This window comes from Abramis brama, assembly GCF_963993115.1.
Source record: "Abramis brama genome assembly, chromosome: 16".
Taxonomy (NCBI): domain Eukaryota; kingdom Metazoa; phylum Chordata; class Actinopteri; order Cypriniformes; family Leuciscidae; genus Abramis; species Abramis brama.
The window spans coordinates 29263376-29285517 of record NC_139978.1 but is presented as its reverse complement, the minus strand read 5'-3'; the positions used below and the strand labels follow the sequence as shown (position 1 = coordinate 29285517).

General features: G+C 37.7%; 1 protein-coding gene across 1 annotated transcript in view; it reads right to left on the bottom strand.

Annotated features, from left to right (window-relative positions):
• Positions 1-4619: 4619 nt before the first annotated feature.
• The window catches only part of qsox1 (quiescin Q6 sulfhydryl oxidase 1), a 29706-nt gene continuing 12183 nt past the window's right edge, over positions 4620-22142 (bottom strand). The window contains exons 9-12 of the mRNA XM_084086761.1: positions 15290-15412; positions 14006-14144; positions 10036-10212; positions 4620-6299 (exon numbers count right to left, since the gene is read on the bottom strand). Coding sequence (XP_083942887.1) covers positions 5431-6299; positions 10036-10212; positions 14006-14144; positions 15290-15412 — 1308 coding nt within the window. The 3' untranslated portion in view covers positions 4620-5430. The remainder of the gene's footprint in view (positions 6300-10035; positions 10213-14005; positions 14145-15289; positions 15413-22142) is intronic.

Here is a 22142-nt window from a genome sequence, read left to right as displayed (position 1 = left end):
AACTGACATTTCACAGACATTAACGAACAGAAATGGAATAATGAGTCTAAAAAAAGGGGTGGTTGGGGTCAGTATCTAAAGCAGCAGTCAGTCAGTCAGTGTGTGGTGTGTGCATCAGCCGCTTTACAGTGCATCTCATCCTCATGGACTACAGCAGATTTGCCAGTTCTTGCTGTGAGATGTTACTCCACTCCTCCAACAAGGCACTTGCGAGTTCTCGAACATGTCCGGGGAAACATATGGTTACAAGGATGAGCTGCTATCTTTCCTGTCTCCCTGTAGCACTGTCTTAGGAGTCTTACATTATGGACATTGCAGTTTATTGCTCTGTTCACATCTGCCCAAGGCACCTTTTTCTTTTTCTTTTTTTTTTTCAGAGTCAGTAGAAGTGTCCTACTGTAAGTTATTGGAACTGTGACTTTAATTGTCAACCGCCTGTAAACTGTTAGTGTCTTAAGGACACAGGTGCATGTGAAAAAAATGGTTCATGGTTCATTGAAATGAAATGAAAGAATGAAAAACATTGTTTAAATCCTTTCCAATTAAGATCTGTAAAGCTTGCAATTTGGATTTGACAAAATTATCCTGAAAAAGAGACATTTCTTTTTATTGCTGAGTTTATATACTTGCGTTCATTGGAGCAAAGGACAATTATATAGTGTATCTGAATGGAGCGTACCTTTTCTGTTCCAGCAGAACTGTGTCCCTGTGCGCAAAGCAAGGTTCATAAAGAGATGATTTACTGAGCGAAACTTGACTGACCTTCACCAAGACCAGAGCTGAAACCCTTGACGATCAATTGGAGCGATGAATGTGAGTCAGACCACATCACCTAACATCACTGTCTGACCTTACTGATGTTACAGTGTCTGGATAGGAACAAATACCTGTATCCATGTTCCAAAGCCATCACAACAGAACAGAAGCTGTCACAGCAGTAAAGAAAAGACCACATTACTGTTAATGCATATGGGTTTGAAGTAAAATGTCCACATATCTTTGTTTATGTTGTATGTAGGGAACTTGCTCTTGTTCATTTAAAAATAAACACCACCAAAGCAAAAGGATATACTAAGAACCTTTAAAAAATAATTGAACCTTTAAACCCTAGGCAATACAATGTAATCTCTTTTTTTATCATTGAACCTTTCAACCAGATTTGGGGGCTTATATCAAAAATCTCATCACGTGGATATTCAGTATAAAGACAGAGTTCAGATTCATGCACATGTCCTTTGTAACTCATAGTTAATGGAAAAAATATATACATACACATACACACACACACACATATACACTACCGTTCAAAAGTTTGGGGTCAGTAAGATTTTTTAATGTTTTTAAAAGAAGTATCTTATGCTCACCAAGGCTGCATTTATTTGATAAAAAACAGTAATATTGTGAAATATTATGACAATTTAAAATGAATTTAAAATAATCATAAATGTTTCTTGAGCACCAAATCAGCACATTAGAATGATTTCTGAAGGATCATGTGACACTGAAGACTGGAGTAATGATGCTGAAAATTCAGCTTTGATCACAGGAATAAATTACAGTTTAAAATATATTAAAATAGAAAACAGTCATTTTAAATTGTCATAATATTTCACAATATTACTGTTTGTTTTTGTTTTTTTTATCAAATAAATGCAGCCTTGGTGAGCAGAAGATACTTCTTTTAAAAACATTAAAAAATCTTACTGACCGGTAGTGTATATACACACATACATACATAGGGTGTATGTGTATGTGTGTATATATATATATATATATATATATATATACATACACATACACACACATACATTGATAGGCCTATAGTAAACTATAGTAATGTCTTGTTTTCTTATAGTGGTTTAGCATGTCGTGCCACCTCTCACCTGTCAGCAGTCCATCCGTTCATTCTGACTGGCCACATTAAAGCTAAGAATGAGGGCTGCATCTCAAAATATGCATTATGGACATGGGGAGGACTGACGGTAGTAAAATGAGATTATCTGACCTGTTTGGCTCCTGCTTTAGGTAACATTCAGGGGTCAGAGTATAAATGAGCTACAATAACGAAACCATATATTAACCCTTTTCCTCTCTTCACAGAATTAATTCACTCTCAGTGTGCATACACTCACACACCCTGTGTATGTCTGTGGCAGAAGCTTTATTGTATTATTAAAATCAGAGTGGTATGACAGCAGAGGTATCAAACCTGTCCAGCATTTTAATACCAGTATGCGATCGACCATAAACACGCAAAGTACATGTTGGAGGGCCTCAGCAATAAAACCCAGCATTGTCTAATTTATGGAACACAACACCAGCAACACAAGGTGATGTTTTACCCTTGCTTTCTGACGCTTTTGGTTGGGGGCTGGGGAGGTATCTTTTGTTCCATTGTTCTCATAGAACACAAGCGGGTCCCTCACTTAAGTCTGGCAGGGAACAGGAAGCACATTATTATGTGTCTTCACACTTATACAGTCTGATTTGTACATAGAGACACTAGCAAGATTACTAGCTATAGTGTGTACTACTCACCAACATGCTGGCAATTTGCTGGGATGTATATAAAGATAAATAAATCCATAAGTTTAAAATGATCATTTAAATGATCAGATTAAATACAAAGTACATTCATTTAAAATTTAATTAAAGTCTTGGTAACTAAAAATCATTCCTTTTGCCCGTGCAAAACTCGCTGCCACAATGCCAGGCTGTTTGTGGTTGCTAAGGTGTACTACATGTTTTTTAGGGTGTTGCTTACTGACCCATGTAAGAGTCCATCCTCAAGTCTCTGTGTTACTCCGATCTCTACATATCCTGGGCAAAAATTAAAACTCCAATCACCTAGAAAAAGTAATAGCACACATTTCTCTGTTCAAAGAAGACTTTTAGATATGGTTTTTAGTCCATACAATGTAAGTCGATGGAATCCAATTATATGATCAATAAGTTATGACAACATATGTTTTTACATTGCTTTAACTCATCAAAATAAGTTAAGCAATTTGAAACTTTTTTTTTTTTGAAGTCAGTTAAATGTAATTTAAACATCCAAGTTGACTATTTATGGCATCAACTTTTTTTTCTGTTTTTACAGTGAGTGTTGTTTGGATTCTTCGAAATATCTTGTGTTTCACAGAAGTCATAAAGGCTTGGAATGAAATTAGGGAAAGTTAAAAGGGTAGTTCACGGAAAAATTAATATTCTCTCATCATTCACTCACCCTCATGCCATCCCCGATGTATATGACTTTCTTTCAAGCATCAAATTAGTGGCATCAAATTATTATGGACTCACAGAGATGGATTATTTTCCTAATTTTTTTTTTTTTTAAGAAATAAAGTCATACATCAGAGAATGAGGGTGAGTAAAAGATGAGATAATTTAAATTTTTGGGTGAACTATCCCTTTAATGATGATTTTGGGGGGAATTATCACTTTAAATGTAGCAAATAAGTTCAAAAAAGATCATGTGATCTATACTCATCCTCTTTGTCCTTTGCAAGGAGCCTTGAACTTCAGAGCTTTTCTTTTTAACGTAGTCACCATATTTTTAAACGCTCAACACGTCAACCCAAAGACTCGTATAGTACATCTAGTAAAAACAAGCAAACAGAGATGTGGGACAAAAGGGCAGCACTCAGATTTCCACGAAAACCCTAAAGCTCAAGATCAAGCGACGGTGCCCTTCAGATGAGCCTGTAATCTGGAACACTTCAAACCCTTGTCTTCCAGTGTTCCTCCTCAGATCCTCTCTCCCTGGGGTCACCACCCCCTCCCGGGCACAGCCAACTTCCAAGTGTGTGAGGGAAGAGGCCTTGAAAGCCGATTGCGTTTTAATAAAGTTTATTATCGGGTGGGGGCTAATCCCCGTGGTAATCTCCCGCAGACCCAAAGGAAAGCAGGATTACTCACTTGCTATAATCCCAATGAAATTGTTAGGATTTAGCTAGCAAAACAGACCAGATGGCAACAGGCTAGTTCTTCCACCCACGGGTCAGCTCACCCCTTCCCCGACCACTCCTCACCCAAGACACACTTAAATGCAACACATGATCTATTCATTGAGACAAACGCACACAGCACTGAGGACACTGATAGGGTGAATGATGCTCAGGCTTTGGAAAGGCTATGATGACAAAGGTGTTAAGAGTCATGGTGTATCACGAACGGTTACTGTCACAGTCAAGTTTACAGCGTTTGATTGAGGAATGTCTGGAATACACTCCAAGACTTAAATTCTGAACATTTTTCAAAGCACTAGTCATCAAACACTGGCCGACTTTGTAAATGGTTACACAGCAAAACTGGGGATGATATGATTAAACAAATGAGATCAATGTGTTCTAAAACCGGAGTTAGCTGCCATCATACAGTACATGAAATCTGTCGACTCAGACCGCCCAAAATCTGCAATTAGGGTTGACTCCAGACTGCAAAAATCTGGACAAAAGTTGTGTAGTGTATTCCAGCCGTTACTTATTCTACTGACTGTCTACAGTAGGATTAGTCTGTGACGCACACTCACTATAAGTGTTAAAGACACTGGAAATGTTATGTCAACATGGCTTAAAAAAACAAAAAAACAATTGGAGTTTTAAAAACGATACAAGACATTTTTTGAAAAAATAGTTTTAATCAGATTTTACTCAGCAAAGCACTTGCTTACCTAACAGGCAAAAACCATAATGTCTGTGATTCTGATTGTTAAAGGTACTTGTTATAGAGCCGCTCTGTAATACACATTTAAAATATTTTTGTGAAGAAAAAAAAAAAGAAAAAAACAAAAACAAATATTTGATCAGGAGGGCACAGTAAATGAACAGGCAGTGAGATCACGACAAAATAAAATGGTTTAAACACACATACAGATGTAGGGGTGTATTTTCATTATAATCACAATCATAGAGCAGCTCCAAATTCAAAACAATATGCATTTAGAAAGATTTCATTATTTTACTAAAGAGAAAGTGGGTATGTTAAAAATGCTGTTCTTGAGCTAAAATATTTCTTTTTATGTTTCAAAGATATTATACAAAATGGTTGGTGCTTTTAAAAATGATGTGTGCTGCAGATTTCTTTGAGTGGTCATATAAAAACAAATTTTGTAGGATAAACAAATAAAGACAAAAATGTCATCATCAGATGCTTCTAAGAATGCAACTCACAGATCAAGTAAAAAAGAAAAGAAAATTCAGACCACAAGCAGCCCTTCATGGACAAGTGCAAGGTCCGTAAAATAAGACTTTGGCATTTTTCCGCATTACCCTCTTAATTACCATGAAATCAAAAACAATACTTTGTAATCTCTCAATTTCTGTGCATTGTTACTTTGGCCCTGAAGCTGTCAGGTTCTCTAGTAGCCACAGCTTGTGAGATTTGGTCGTCTCTGCTAAAAAAAGTAAAAGTTTACGCTGGAGCGATGCTCTAGGCCAGAGACAATTTAGCCCGCCGCAGCTTTATCCTCAGTTTAAAATACAGGTACATGGCGAGCAGGCACATGGTGGAGAGGAAGTACAGCAGGACACACAGGCTCACATCCAGCCTGGAGAATCCCACGCTGAGCAGGGACATCCAGCGCTTGCTTTGGGGTCTGGGGTTCGGTTCCATCCAGAGGTTCTCTTCCCGGCTTCCCAGGTCTCGCTTCACCCTCCAGCCTCCCTCGAACTGGAGGTCTTCTGCATCCTCCTTCTTTTGCAGACTCCTCCGTCGCACTACGCCAGACATGGCTGCAGCTTGAAGGGCTTTGGCTTTATAGTGTTGGCTTACAAAGGAATCCAGGTCTACTATGTCCTCCTGGCGCTCCCGTAGTTTCAATCCCACAATTCTTGGCTTGTGCTGGGACTGCGGCCGCTGTGGCTTCTCCCACGGTGCCTGGTTATCGGTCGCGTCTGCTCCAGCCACCCCCATTCCCTCCAGCCCCGCAGGGTATGGCTCACTGGCCTGCTCCTCCAGTGTTGGCTCTTCCTCTTCCTCCTCCTCCTCCTCCTGCTGCTCCTCTTCTTGAGGCTCTTCGGCAGGGTGGTTGTCGAGAACCTCTCGAGCTCTCCGTTCCATGCCTTTATTCTCCATCTGAGCGGACACAATTCGGTTCCTCTGATTGGTGAGAACCTGGGTCTCGTCCTGCAGGTAGTCCATCAGAATGTGATCTGAAGAAAAGTAGTTTTGGAGGAAGGTCAGCACCTGCCCCTGGTTCCAGAAGTGCTCACCGGTCTTCTTTACTTCATGACAGCTAGGACACAACTCCGGAGACGGCCACTGAATCTTAGGGAAATGGGGGTCTTCACTGAGTTCTCCTGTGTGAGATCAGAAAAACAATGAAGAGAGGAGTTTCATAAACCAAATCAACCATAAATCAAAAGAGGAGTTTTGACAATGAACTACTAAATCACAACTTTGACATTGCTAATCCAAAGCAATTCTTGAAGCCTATTTTAACAAGAAATCTCATTCTCATTACTGTATTAAAAAACAACAATGTCATGTAAATTGTAAAACATTTATACATCAAGGTAGTATTTATTGTAAAACCTTTAATTTATCATGTTTTAAATAAAAAAATTGTTTCTAATACAGTAAATAAAACTATTAAATTAATAAGTGCCAAATGAGAACAATTATCAAAAAAACCTCAAAAGTAAATTGTCTGCATGTATTAAAACAATGAGAATTTGAGGGCGAAACATGCTCAATTGTTGTGAAAATAATTACATATAATTTCCCACTGCAAAAGCCTAAAAGGCTTCATTTATATAATATTTATATTAAATCTATTATATATTTATATTTTAGTGACCTGTACATGTTTTCATGAGATTCACCTGCTAATCCCCATTTACAAGCGTCAAACACTGCTTAACCCAAGGTTAAAACTGGCTTTAACCCAGATTAATTAGACAAATGATCTAACTTAGGGTTAAGTTTAGTGGGAAAAGCCCAAATTAAATCAATTATGTTAGTCGACAGCTTAACATATACTTGGAGAATAACACATCATTTCCCAGAATGTTCTAATTTACCTAATATATTATATGACCATTAATTTCAAATGTTGATGTCAATATTTAGTTTTATAAAAGTAACTGAAAACAATATTTTGTGGATTAAAATTGGTTTTAATTAGTTCAGAACAAAATTCATTCTGTATATCAGAAAGTAATTGTGCATAATTAGCCAAAATGTAGCAAAACCAGGTGAAAAAATGGTTGAGTAACTTTTGAATTTCTGTTGCAATTCCTCTTCCTGTCATTCAAAATTCTGAATTTTGCCCAACCTTGAGGTGCTGTAAGAACCGAGTGTGTGTGTGTGTGTGTGTGTGTGACAGGTCTAAAGACATGATCAATAGACATGTGGGCTCTCCCAGAGGGAGGATCGTGAAGATAATAGATGAGGTTGGGGTGAACAACACACCCCTCCCCATCCACATGCACACACACCAGCCTCTTCTCTTCACACCCCCTATGAACATGCCACCATCTCCAAATTGAATATGAAAGCCAGCACCTCTGGGCTGCAGCTCTCCCTCTAATGAATTACTATTTTTTTCCCGTCAGATGTTTTCCTTTCCTCCCTCCCCCCAAAAGCCACCCGGACGAAGGCATCCGCTAATAAATTGCTTGTGGCGGATGTCAGGGGGTGGCCAGGACACTACAAGAGGTGGCAGCAGCGGTTAGTTTACATCCCTCCCCCATCTCTTACGTAGATTAATCTGATGTATATATGCATGTGTGGACGTACTCTGCATACCGCACTTTACATAAGAGATACATCAATTTTACTATGCGTCTAGAGGAACCCAGGGGTCTTTATGCCTCGCACTGTGACAGCACTCATTTCTGGCTGTGATGTGATGCAATGCCTATGAAGATCTTACTTTTAATCATAGCGGCCTTCAGCACAGAGGTGACTTCAGCTGTAGCACTGTTAACATTGATACAAAAGCTTGCTGGGGCGGTGCATTAATATTCATGCGTGTGAATAGGGATAAGGAGTCGTCACGTAGGACAGTTCCGGTAAGCGTGAGTGAATGTGAGTGCCGATGGGTTGGTGGCCAGGGCTCCTGTGTTCAGATGAAGGGTGGATTGGAGGACTTACTAAACAAATGCAAAACCAACATACTGCATAGGCTAAACCTCTTCTTGGGATTTTCAAAAGAACCACAGAAACTGGGGAATTGGAGAGACTTAGGAAGACAAAGGAAACAAGAGGCATGTTTGGAACTACTATACTATGACTAATTTCCAACTAATTTTGTAGTATGCAAAAAATGAGGTGAAATAATATATGCCGCAATGCAATATACCTGACTTGATCTGGCACCATGAAACTTATTTGTCTTCCTTCTGCAGACGTCTCCCCCTCGACAAGTTGGCATCAGCGCTGGACTGAGGCCTGTTGCTTGGGCCTTTATGCCAGTTAAATTAATTGTGCAGCAGTGATACTAATAGGCCACTATTCATGCCTGGTTAGCTGTGTGTTTGTGTGCGAGATGGGAGGGAACTACTAAAGAGGCTCACGATTAGGAGGAGAAGGAGGGTCCCGCTTGGGGACAGAGAGGAATAAAGGGTGTTGGAGGGTGGGAGGCGGAGGAGGGGGAGTGCCACCCACCTCACACACACTCTGAGTTAGCCACTTGGGCCAGAGATTACAAAGCAGAGGAAGGCTTGATGCTGGCGGCGTGGCGTGTGCCACCTGCTGTCCCAGGCGTCTGGGGAATAGAGGGCCGCGTGCCCCAGGCAGGAGACACTGTTGCTGTATCAATTGTCAAGCGGCAGGAACGACTCTCCCGGGACACAAGAGACAGTAAGACCTAATCAGCAGAAGTGACAGGGGACCCAGAGACACAGAAGAGAGCCATAGGGGGACACGCATGGGGGGGACTTTTGTCCAATTATTCATGACTTCATGGCTGGTAAAACGGAACAGACGCTAAAGAGGCAGGAGACATCAAAAGAGGACAAACAAATGAATTAAGCAAGTGTGAAGAGAGGCAACTAACTCCCTTTATAGCTCTTCTGGACAACAGCCATGCAGGATGACAAGTTGTCAGAGAGATAACTAAGATTTTTATTGCATATAGTTCTTTGCAGTCACTTTTATTAGTGAATTCTTATTAAAACTGTAAGGTAATATTGTTCTTATCAGAACAATAAAACGAGTATAACTTAAAAATAAAATAAAACATTTCGATTTTAATTAATTAATTTAGCAGACCCTTTTTATCCAAAGTGACTTACAAAACAAAATAAAATAACTAAATAAAAGAAAATGATAAAATGAAAAATAAGGGGAGCAACAGAAGGTGTGAGAAATAGAAAAAAAGGATGTATGCAAGTGGAGGGATAGAGAAAAAGAGAGATAGACGGATAGAAGAGAAGAGGACAGCTGGTGTCTGCCCAGAGGATCGTCGAATTAAAGGGATTTAAAGGGAAGAAGCTGCACTGGTGCTCTGGAGAGGGAAAATCCACCCAAAAACTCCTGGTGTGCTCTCTTCTTTTCTCCTGCTCTACATTATGGTCAGGAGTGACAGGACTAAATAATATCCTTGGTTAAAGATTATTTGTACACAAGCCATACCAAGTGAAACTTATTGTACACAAATAGTACAAATAAACCAGTCAAAAAAAGGTCTATTATGTTTTAAATTATGAAACGATAGCCGATAGATATACTGTTCAAAATGAAGACAAAAAGTATTGTGACACTTTCTGCTCACATGAGCATGTCCATAGTTAATTTTGATGATTGACACCTATTGTTACTCTGCTAGGACGCCTGTGTGAACTTGAGGGGAACTGCCTTCATACATCCACTAAATATAACCCTGACACCCAATGACTCCAATGGTTCAGTAAAAGTGCTCAGAAAGCATTTTAAATGCAGTGAATTACATTTAAATGTGGATTTTCTAATTTTAAGTTGAAATAAATTTCAAAACACTGTCCAAAATTCATTTTGTGGCCACTGTATGCATGTTAAGTGTTAGTCGTTAATGTTTAACACTTAAAATTTGTTTACACTGAACATACTGACCTGCCAGGCGGTTGTTGACCCGGTTGTGGCGAGACCACAGCCACAAGACAGCGTAGGACAGCGAGGTCACATGGACCATGCTCTCCAGGGCCATACTCTCAAAGTGAGTTGCACAGGACCTGCATCCGAAAAAACTGTTGACATAACCTCTCATCGCCTGCAACACTTCCTGAGGGTCTGAGATCAAGAGACAGAAAGAGAAGAAAGAAAAGAGGAAATGGACAAAAAGAGAGTAAAAGAGGAAGTTAAAAAATACTGAAAGTGTGATTGCAAAAGAAGTACCAACTTTGGGTGCATGAAACATAAATATCTATCTATCTATCTATCTATCTATCTGGGGGGGCTTTTCAGCATCCTTTGGCTAGCGTTACATTATAAGATCATGCTCTTATTCATGCAAACACTTTTAAACATTCAAGCGTGACAAGACAAAAGAGAACCTGCTGTCTCTGAATGTCCTGTCTATATGTGACAAACACACAGAAAGGCACGCGCCAGCATCGTGTGCACAGACAGCACAGACATAAAAAAATATTTAAAATATACTGTCTTCATGTTGTTTCAGATTAACTGTGAAATTATTATATTATAAAAATATATTAAAAATGTACATTCATATTTTAATCGATTGACAGCACTAATTATAATATATCAATATTATATTTCATAACAAAAACAACAACAATAATTATAGAAACTGATAATAAAATATTATTTTTATGATATTATTATATTACTTATATTGCTAACAAGGCATAAATTCTCATAATTAGCTTCATAACAATATACTACATCATTTTAAATTTTAAAAAATAAATTATACATAATACAGCATATGAACCTCTCCTGTAAAATGGTTACATATTGGTTACTAATGCATGAAAACTTCAAACCTGTTAATTCAGACACACCATGGGCCACTAACTAACCTCTCTCCGGACCCCAGATTACCCTACACTAATTCCTAAGCATCTATTCACTCAAACACAACACATTCTGAGGACAAGTCCCTGCAGGTACCAGGAGTGAGAAAGGTCAGTTCTCACCCAGAATGCTCTCTAAGTTAGTTTAGTGTTGCGTTTAGTGCACTTCTTTCTTCTGTGTTTAGCTGGTGGACATAATCCAGAGCATTGCCAGTGGACAGATGGACACCCCGTCCCTGGCCTTCCATCTGCAGGTTACATGACCCCCCTCCAACCGCTCACACAAACACAAACACGCATCCACACGCTGATGCCCCCTCCGCTCTTCTTCCGCCCACTGTAAGCTGCTGGATTAAGTGTGAGTGGAGAAGCTGTGTTCACTAGGTCTTATATTAACCCTTCAGATTCCAATAATCTAAACAAATCCCTCTCTTATACCTACACACAATTACATTTCCAGCAGCAAAACAAGGTCCAAGAATAACAGTGGCACACTGGTTTCCTGGAATGAGACACTCTGGTGTGTATTTGTATTGGACCAAGAAGGATTTTTCAACTAAATGCACCATAAATGCTTGAGGAAAGCACAGACGGCCACACACAGCCTAATACAAATGCATGTCCGCCTTCCTTACACAATAGACAGGGCTCATCTGTCTACAAAGGGCCTTGAAGGTTGTGACACAGGGCAGCTGATGGCAGCTCTCGAGGTCACCAACAGGCCAAGATGGGCCACATAATTCAGTCCCAGCTTCTTTAGACCACTTACAGAGTTTCATTTACATAAGCCTGAAACATATAAGGTCTGTAGCAGAAACCGCACAAAAAAATTACAGATCAACAAAGCAGACTGTGCGACACGTCTCCTGACTGATGTTTCATTGATTTGTTCTTTTTAGCATATTGCATTTATGAAAGATAGTGTTGCTTTTTACAAGCCTGAAATAATTAAAAAGTCAGCATGAAATCCAAATGGACCTTTTTTACTTTTTTAATAGATTTACATTTGTGCATTTGGCAGACGCTTTTATCCAAGGCGACTTGCAGTGGGCTCCACAAATATTGGCATCCTTGGTAAATATGAGCAAAACCCGAGTGTGAAAATTTGTGTTTGCCATTCCTCCTCTTAGTCTTTCATTCAAAATATTCACAAAAATGTACCCTTTAATTGAAGTTAATTTACACAAAATAAAAATAAGGCATAAATGAAATAAATATGTTTTTCTCCAAAATATGTGTGCCAAAATTATTGGTAAAAATCTAACTTCAGCATATTCCCATGGTATGTTTTTAAGTTCACCTTAGTGATCACGAACACTTAAGTGATAAGGCATGACTTCCTGTTTCACTGGGCTTTAAATATGAAGTGACACACAGGCCAAATTCCTCATCCATCACTATGGGAAAGACCTGAGAACTCATGAAATGGCTATATGATAATGGTTAAATTGCTGGAGTACTCTTTTCCACTATCTGGGCAATAATTAAGTAGTTTAAATCAACTGGAGATGGAAACAAACAACCTGGAAGAGAAAGTGTCTATATTGGCCCCACATGTACTGAGTAGGATAGTTTGAGTCGCTAAAACCTGTAAGGATCAAAGTATTTAAGATGCTAGTTGGGTCTTGGGGTCAGAAAGTCTACAAAACTAAAAGATTTTACCTATATAACCACAACTTGTTTGGTAAGGTTGCAATAAAAAAAGTCTTTGTTGACATCAAACAGCAAACCCATCCACCTGAAGTTTGCCAGGCATTACTGGATCTTTCAGTGGGACTGGGCTTTATGGTCAGATGAGACCAAAATAAAGCTTTTTGGAAAAACACCAGAGGTGGGTTTGGCATAGACAGAAACATAGCCATGTAGAAAAATACCTCATCCCCACAGTGAAGTATGGTGGTGGATCTTTAATGCTGTGGAGCTAATTTTCATCCAAAGCCCCTAGACAGGATACATGGTATCATTAGGTACCATCAAGTACCTGCAGATGTTAAATCAAAATCTGACCGACCGCCAGGAGGCTTAAACTGGGTCGTGGTTGGATCTTCCAGCATGACAATGATCCAAAGCACATGTCAAAATATACAACAGAATGAAGGTTTTCACCATAGACATAGCAGTCCCCTGACCCAAACCCCATAAAAAACATGTGGGATACGCTGAAGAAAAGAGTCCACAAGCAGACCTCTGAATCTGAAGGATCTGGAGAGATTCTGTATAAAGGAATTGCCTCAGATTTCTTGCTATGTGTTCATTAACCTTAAATCTTGGTAAAGGGAGGTTGCACAAAGTATTAAATGAAGGGGTGCCAATAATTGTGGAATACATATATTTCAGAGTTTTTTCTTTTTTATGATCTATTTGACTTTAATTAAAGCTTAGATTTTTTTAAATATTTTGAATAAAAGACTAGGAAGAGAAATTGCCAATACAAATGCTCACAGACGGTTTTGCACATATTTTTACCTGGGTGCCAATATTTGTGGAGCCCACTGTACATTGCATTTATGGTATACATTTGATAAGTTTGATATGCATTCCATGGGAATCGAATCCATGGCCTTAGCTTGCTGCTGTTTGGGCTACAGGAAAGCTGTTTTTGATCTTATTGTAAACATCAGTACACATTATTACAAAGAAAAATCTTTCATGAAAATGTAATAAGCAACTTTCCTTTTTCGGATGATGCCACCAAGGCCACACAAACTAACCAATTCTGGGGTAAAAAAACCACACACACTTTTCACAATAATATTAATTTCTAATAAATAAAATAGTTTATTTTAGCTTATTTAATATTCTGTTTTATATGTCATAAATGTCATATTACAGAAGAAATATGGGTGGTAAATTCCATTTTATATAGTCTGGGCTAGTTACCAGAAGGTTTAAGGTTTGAGCCCCACAAGAGACGGTCCATATCATCATTGTGTCTTTGAGCAAGACATTTGGAAGACTCCTACTTACAATGTTTAAAAAAAGAAGGGAGCATTCTGTTAATAACTTAATGTGTGCTCTAGTTAAGGTGCTGTGCATATTAATAGTACCTGTGCTGCCATTTTCTTTAGCCTGCACCGTAAGCACATGGAAGAGTTGCCAAACAGCACAGGGGTATCGACGGTATTGGGGTTGAGATCCCTGGCAGCCCACCCACTGAACACCTTCAGGCAAAGCTGCATCGCTCGTCTTAAAAAAAACACATACATACAAAGATGGAGTCTCAATTGACTAGTGCTTCACTTAAACGACAAGAATCAATTGAAGTCAATCAATTTTCCTTTCAGTCACTCCTCAAATGAAGTAAGGTGGATACTGCAATTAAAGCAGGTATGAGTGTTACAGGAAATGAAAGCTCCTCAATCATATTTCATTTAATGCGTAAAAAAAGGAAATATCAAACAACATTTAAACTCTTTGGTCTGGTTTGGAATGAATCCAGATCTCCCATTGGCCAGCCTCTTGTGCAGAGTCACTCAGCTGTTGATTGGTGGGCGTGTCTATAAGAGGCGATGATCTTGATGACACCAGCCCTTTTCCTTATGGAATGCCTTCCTACTTCCTCATTGATTCATTGACTGGGTGGCTAAAAGCTTATGATGTCACTAACTGCTCCCGAGTATGTTTGTGTATGTAGGCATGGAGCCTCGAGACAGCATTATATAATCTTGTTTAATCAAAAATGAAAATTCTGTCATCATTTACTTACTTTCTTCACAAAATAAGATGTCAAAAGTGTTTTTTTTGTCCATATAATGAACACCACTAGGGTCCAATGTTGTTCTGTACCCCATTGACTTTCATTGAACATTCTTCAAAATATCTTCTTTTGTGTTCTCCAGAAGTAAGAACACCTTACCAGTTTGGAACGACACGAAAGTGAGTAAATGATGACGGAATATTCATTTTTGGATGAACTATCATTTTAAGTAAACGCAGCTCTTTTGCTTAAATTTGAACATCTAACCATAGCGTATAATCACTATGCCTTAGCCTTATGAAAATGTTTATGCAGCCTGCATGTGATGTTGAATGTCATGTATTGAAATTGTGCTTGCAACAGCTTAAATAGTTTAAATAAATGTTTTAATAAATTTAAGTGAGTGACAGTATCCCAATACACTGACCTCATGACCCAAGACTAAGTGGAGAAATGCTTACATCGAAGTATTGACAAATTCGGGTACCTTTTCAAATAAATGCAGTACTTTGCTATATCAAATGTCTGGTTGTCAAAATTCTAATTTACAATTTCTAATATAGTCATAAATGGAAATAAAAAATGAAAACCAGAGCATTTTCTGAAATGTTCTGCTCAGGTAAGCTTGACTAACCTTTGCAGCATTGTCCAGCACATCTCTCAAATCGCTGTATCTGATCTCTGTCCCCTTCTGTAGTTGTAACCAGTCGTCCATGGTCTTCAGTGCACTCTTTACAAACGGACGACCTGGGAAATACTACACAAACAAAACAAGCACACACACACAATCACACACTTGTGTTTGGGACTAGGCTAAGCTAAAGCATCTCATCATTTACATAAGTTCTTTTAAACCTTATAAATGTGACAGCCATTTCTGCAACGCCAGTAGCTGTTGTCAAATGGTGAGATCACTAGATTTGCTAATGTGCTACTAGAAGACGCTAAGTAACAGTGAAAGTACAGTAGACATTGCAATGCTCTGAAGAGTTACAGTCATGAGAATATGTTCCTTAAAAAAAAAAAAAAAAAAATAAAATAAAAAAAAAATAAAAAAAAAATAAAATAATAATAATAATAATAATAATATATAAATATATAAATATATAAATATATATATATATATATATATATATATATATATATATATATATATATATATACACTAATTACACTAAATATATACACATATATACATACACACACACATACGTATACATTGATCACAGTTACAGGACATGCTAACCTTTATTAAATGTTGTAAAAAATAAAAATAACAATACTAACAACAACAATAATTATTATGGTACTATAGATTGGGGTCTGTTAGCTATTAACTAACTATTAGCTACAACTTTTGCCTCAATAAACTAATTATAGAAACTAATATTAATAGTTAGTAAAGTAGTTGTTAAGTTTAGGTATTGGGTAGGATTAAGGGACGTAGAATATGGTCATGCAGAATAAGGCATTAATATGTGCTTTATAAGTACTAATAAACAGCCAATATCCTAGTAATATGAATGCAAATAAGCAACTAGTTAATAGTGAGAATTGGACCCTAAACCAAAGTGTTACCACTATTATTATTGTTGTTGTTATAATCGATCAATAGTTATTGATTATTATTTATTAGTGTTCTTTATTTCAGGTTAAAAAACAACTTTCAATGATACATTTAATCCTACTTTTTTCAAGCAACTATTAAAGTAACGCATTACATCTAAATTTACAACAAAGTTACACAAGTTACTTTGTTTTCCCAATTATTGACTGACACCTCTCCTGTCCCCATGTTGAGAGAAATCGGGAGTAAGAGCAGAGGCGCTGTACAAAAAAGATGAAATGCAAACTCAATATTATGCAAACCTGTAATAATTAAATATGTTAAATTACAAAAATATACTTTACGTATTTAATCTCACATTAATAACCAATGTCTTTGCTGCTGACCTTCGAAGATCCAATTCAGCCATACTAATAAGCAAAGCTGACTTTAGAATAACCTCATATTTGTGTTTCAGGGTTTTTTTTTTTATGGCTGAAGTAAGTGTTTCTTCTCCTGCATCCTATTCTTCTGCAATATTGTAATGCATTACTTTTAAAAGTAACTTTCCCTAACACTACCACTACTACTACCACCTACTATTAATAATAATTATTATTATTGACATATTAACAATTATTAAATATAATAATAATTATTAATATTATTAACAATGACATTACAAAACATAATGCTAATAATATATTATTCAAATTAATTTTTTAAACCAATGAAACAAAGAACACTTTTTAACATTATTATTTAATAATAAAATTAAATATTAAGTCTTCTTTTTCCTTCAGTATTAAAAAGCAACACTGAATGTACTATTGGTAGATGCACTTCTTTCTTACACCAGTGCAAATTTTATAGTGTTAAAGAATGTGTGTGTGTGTGTGTGTGTGTGTGTGGAAGACTCTAGAAGCTCAGTGAAGTAATGACCAGCCTGAGCCATGTGGCACGAGGGAATGGACAGATTCAATGGCCCTGGACGGACGCCAGTGCTGACCTTACAATTCTGTGTCTGAGCTGGGGCCACAAAGCCAACGCTAACATTCCGTCATGGCCCCATAAACACAGCCACATTAGTGCAGGCCAATGCCCGTGTGTGTGTGTGTGTGTGTGTGTGTGTGTGTGTGTGTGTGTGTGTGTGTGTGTGTGTGTGTGTGTGTGTGTGTGTGTGTGTGTGTGTGTGTGTGTGTGTGTGTGTGTGTGTGTGTGTGTGTGTGTGTGTGTGTGTGTGTGTGTGGTGTGTGTGGTGTGTGTGTGTGTGTTTGTGGGGAGGCCCCACAGGATCCCAGAGGTGCACCTTTCTTTGATTTGTGCTCTTGCGTCTTTTCAATTTTCCTGTGGCCATCTGTTCAGCATGGTGTGGTCTTCTATTCATCACCCTCTAACAGGATCTCTATTAAAACGCAGCTCACTTAAAAAGGCCTTGCAGAGATTTACTTAACCCCAACGCCCCACTCCATTCTGATTTGTTTCCTTAATCTGGGAGATTCGGCCATTGAGAACGCAGCCAAGGAGGAAAGCTAATCAAAGCTGCACAGGTGGGAAAAGTAGAAAGTCTCTGAGTGTGTGTGTGTGTGTGTGTGTGTGTGTGTGTGTTAAATAGATCTGTGCACTGGTCTGGCCTCTAACTAGTGTGAAAAGCTCATTACCAGACCTGGATGCTGAAGAGGGTAATCTGGGATTGCTCATACAAAAGGCATTGTTCAAAACTAGGTGAAAACTCTGTTCTGAATCTCTGCAATCAAAACAACACGGCCCGTGTGAATAACTCTCCAGGGTGCTGGCAGCTAGTGAATGAGAGGCTGTGGAATCATTCTGTTATGCTGCAAAGTCTCTTTACGAGTTGCATGGAGAAAGTACACAGATACAAATTCTAATGGACTCAATATTTGGTCTGGTTAATAGTTTAAAGTAAAGAAAACAATGCAGTCAACTGGCTCACACACTTCGATATACGCTGGCCCCAAAAGTATTTGGATGCTTTGGCAACACATGCAATACCATTCAAAAGATTTTTTTTTTAAAGAAATTAATTTTTTTATTCAGCAAGGATGCATTAAATTGATCAAAACTTTTACATTTTTTAAATTTCTATCCTAAATAAATGCTGTTCTATTGAATTTTCTATTCATTAAAGAATCCTGAAAAAAATCTTTCATAGTTTCCACAAAAATATTAAGCAGCACAACTGTTTTAAACATTGATAATAATAATAAGAAATGTTTCATGAGCAGCAAATCATCATATTAGAATGATTTCTGAAGGATCATGTGACACTGAAAACTGGAGTAATGATGCTGAAAATCAACTTTGCAATCACACTTTTTACATTTTAAATTACATTTTAAAGTACATTAAAATAAAAAAGTTATTTTTTTTTCGCAATAATATATTACAGATTTTACTGTATTTTGATCAAATAAATGCAACCAACTTCTTTTAAAATAACTTACAGTACATACATTTTACACTACCGTTCAAAATTTTTGGGTTGTTATGTCATTACATTTTCTATCAAAATATTAACCAAGTCGTATTTACTTTAGAGAAATGTAGCACAAAAGCAACAGGATAACAGGATAACATGTCACAATGAGGTTCAATTAGCAAAAACACTTGAAATAACAATGAACAATACTTCTTCAGCATTTATTCATTATACTTTAATGTTAATTTCTACATATATTAATACACTAAAAAAGATTTGTTAATGTATTATGATATTGAACACGAAATAATTACGAAAAGTATATTTATCAATTAACATTAACAAAGTACAACAGTATTTATAACTTTTAATAATCTGTTAGTTTATAAAACCTAAAGCATTAACTAATAATAAAGAATTAAACCTTATTGTACAGTGTTACTGATAAAGCATACTGATACTGTATTTGGTTGTCAAATGTTACATGCCCATAGTCAATGAGTGAACTTGAGGGAAACTGACTTTACACAACTACTAAAAATTGGACCAGTTTGTTTAAGTTAATAATGGCACAGAAAAGTAATTTTTTTTGCAGATGCCATGATACTCTGCTATCTAATGCAATAACATTCAGACATTTTTAAGAGTGACTTTTAGGGACCTCTGTAGTGATTATCTTTTCAAGAAAAGACAATGTTTTCAAAGATACTGTACTCTGATATTCAGACAGTTTCTCAAACAGTATTTTCATTATATCCAGTATTTTTAAGAGTATATATATATATATATATATATACCCTCTGCATATTCCATTTACCAAAGCAGGGATATAGATCACTAACCACAAACAGCCCTTTCCAATCACTGTCCTTACTGATTCAGCTCCCCGCTCTCCCTTCTTCCTCCCCTTCGGACCATGACAATCCACTTCACCCTAGCAATATGTCATCTCCAATCCGATTAGTATCAGCATTCAAGAAACCACAGTCTCTCTCTCTCTGCAGTGGTTCAAAAGAGAAGGCATCTGTTGGCCAAGCACCGAGGAAGACCCCCGTTTAATCTCACCCTCTGGGACTCATATACAAGTGGGCCATGTAAAAGCCATCTAAACTGTTTCCCTGTTATCACGGCACTAACCAACAGCAGGTGCTAGGTGTCCCCCAACATTAGGGATCTCTGAAAGTTGTTCGAATGAAAACAGGAAACGCAGGATCAGACATTTGGACACCATGCCCTGAGATAAAAGATGGAGGCACGGCTGGATCTGGACCTCAAATTGCCTTCTAATTCCTTGTTTTATTCTCTCCCTCTTGCGTGGCAGGAAGCCTCTTTCAAGAAAGCAGGATAAAGATGGGTAATCCTAAAGCCTCTCTGTAATGCTCTCATGTCTCCAAGATCCACTCTTTTAATCCTGAAATACATGTTCTGATTCATACAAATCCGGATTGTGCTGCAAACCCAGATACGTTAAGCAACAACGTGACCGAGGAAAACACTGCTGTGTCAAACTCCACTCTGGCAGTAAACCACTGTGCTATATACAGTATATATACAGTATACAGTCCACACATATGCATTGCTGGTCAGAATTATTTGCATATAGTAAATATGATCAAAGATGGCTGTAAAAAATAAATATGCATTGTTTATCCTTTTGATATTTCATTAAAAAAAAAAAAAAGTAAAAAAAAAAAAAGTAAAAGTGAAGTAAAAGAATTGAAAGTGGGGGGAAAAAATCACATTATGAAATTAATGTTTTTCTCCAAAACACATTGGGAACAATCATTTGCCCCCTTTTATTAAATACTTTTTGCAACCTCCTTTTTCCAAGATAACAGCTCTGAGTCTTCTCCTATAATGCCTGATGAGTTTGGAGAACACCTGACCAGAGATCAGAGACCATTCCTCCATACAGAATCTCTCCAGATCCTTCAGATTCCCAGATCCATGTTGGCGCTTCTTCTCTTCAGTTCACTCCACTCATTTTCTATAGGGTTCAGGTCTGGGACTGGGATGGCCATTGCAGATGCTTGGTTTTGTGCTCAGTGACCCATTTTGATTTTGATTTTGATGTTTGTTTTTGGATCACTGTCCTGTTGGAAGATCCAAACTTGTCCCGTTATAAGATTTCTAGCACAGACTGTCAGGTTTTGAATTTTTATCCGTTGGTATTTGATCGAATCCGTGATGCCATGTATCTGAACAAGATGTCCAGGACCTCTTGCAGAAAATTAGGCCCACAGCATTAAAGATACAGCAGAGTATTTCATTTTACACATGGGCTACTTTTTGTATTCCTGTATGAACCAGACCTATATTAAGTGTTTGCTACAAAAAAGCTATTTTTTTCATCTGTCCATACAATGCATATTTATTTTTTACAGCCATCTTTGATCATATTTACCAAGGGGGCAAATAATTCTGACCAGCACTGTATATATACACATATACACACACACATACATTTTTAAATAATAAAATAGTAAATAATTTAAAATAATCAAATAAAAATAGAAAACAGCTATTCGTCACATATACTGTTTCTTATACATATATTTTTGTGTGTCATTTTAAAGACCCCAGGGTCACCTGGTGCAGGAGAAGGTTCAGGACGAGAGGGTAGGTTCACAGGATTACCCCATTACATCAGTCTGTCTGCATTCTAAGCATCTTAATCTAAAGCACCAAATCTGTAAGCAGCCAACCTAACTGTGTTTAGCATTCAAGCCACTGTACAGATCTTCAGCTCAGAACACGGAGTGTGTGTGTGTATGTGTGTGAGAGAATGTGCTTGTTCCTCCGTGCCACCATTAATCTCTCCATGCTTTGCTTTAGTGGGGTTAAACACTTCCTCTTCACAGAGTGTCAATTAATGCAGCCAGCGTGTCTGTTTAACAAGGCAGCTCAAAAGAGCAGGCCAAAAACAGCAAGGACACTCTGAAGAGGCCCAGCTAACACTAGAATACCAGAGGGAGCCGGGAATATTGACAAAACTAACCACAGTTAATGGGAGGCCTGCCCAGGGCCCCTGCCACTCCTCCAGGCATCTGTGTAGACCTTCCCTGGAGAGCCCTAAATAATCAGAGAGATTGGCAGTGCTACGCTGGACGGACGCAAAGCCAGCGAAAGGTCATTGTCTCAGACCTCATCAAAGAGATCCGTGGCACGTGTCTGATCCAGCAGAGAACAGTAAGAGAAAGAAGAAAGACAACATATAGGGAATATTCGAGTGAATCTCAATGTTAAGAAATGTTCAATTCATATTTCACCCTCATAATCAAAGAATATATAAGACATTATATTTATTATCATTAAAATAAGGTCACATAATACCATGATACATATGTATTTATTTGATTGCGAGGTGAACATTTCTTGTGAGAAAGATTGTGAGGAAACAATAGAACAGTGCACCAATGCAGTGAAATACCCAGAATCAAAGACATATTATGAATAGTTAAATAACTCAAATAATTATGCTTTTAGTATGCATTTTTTAAG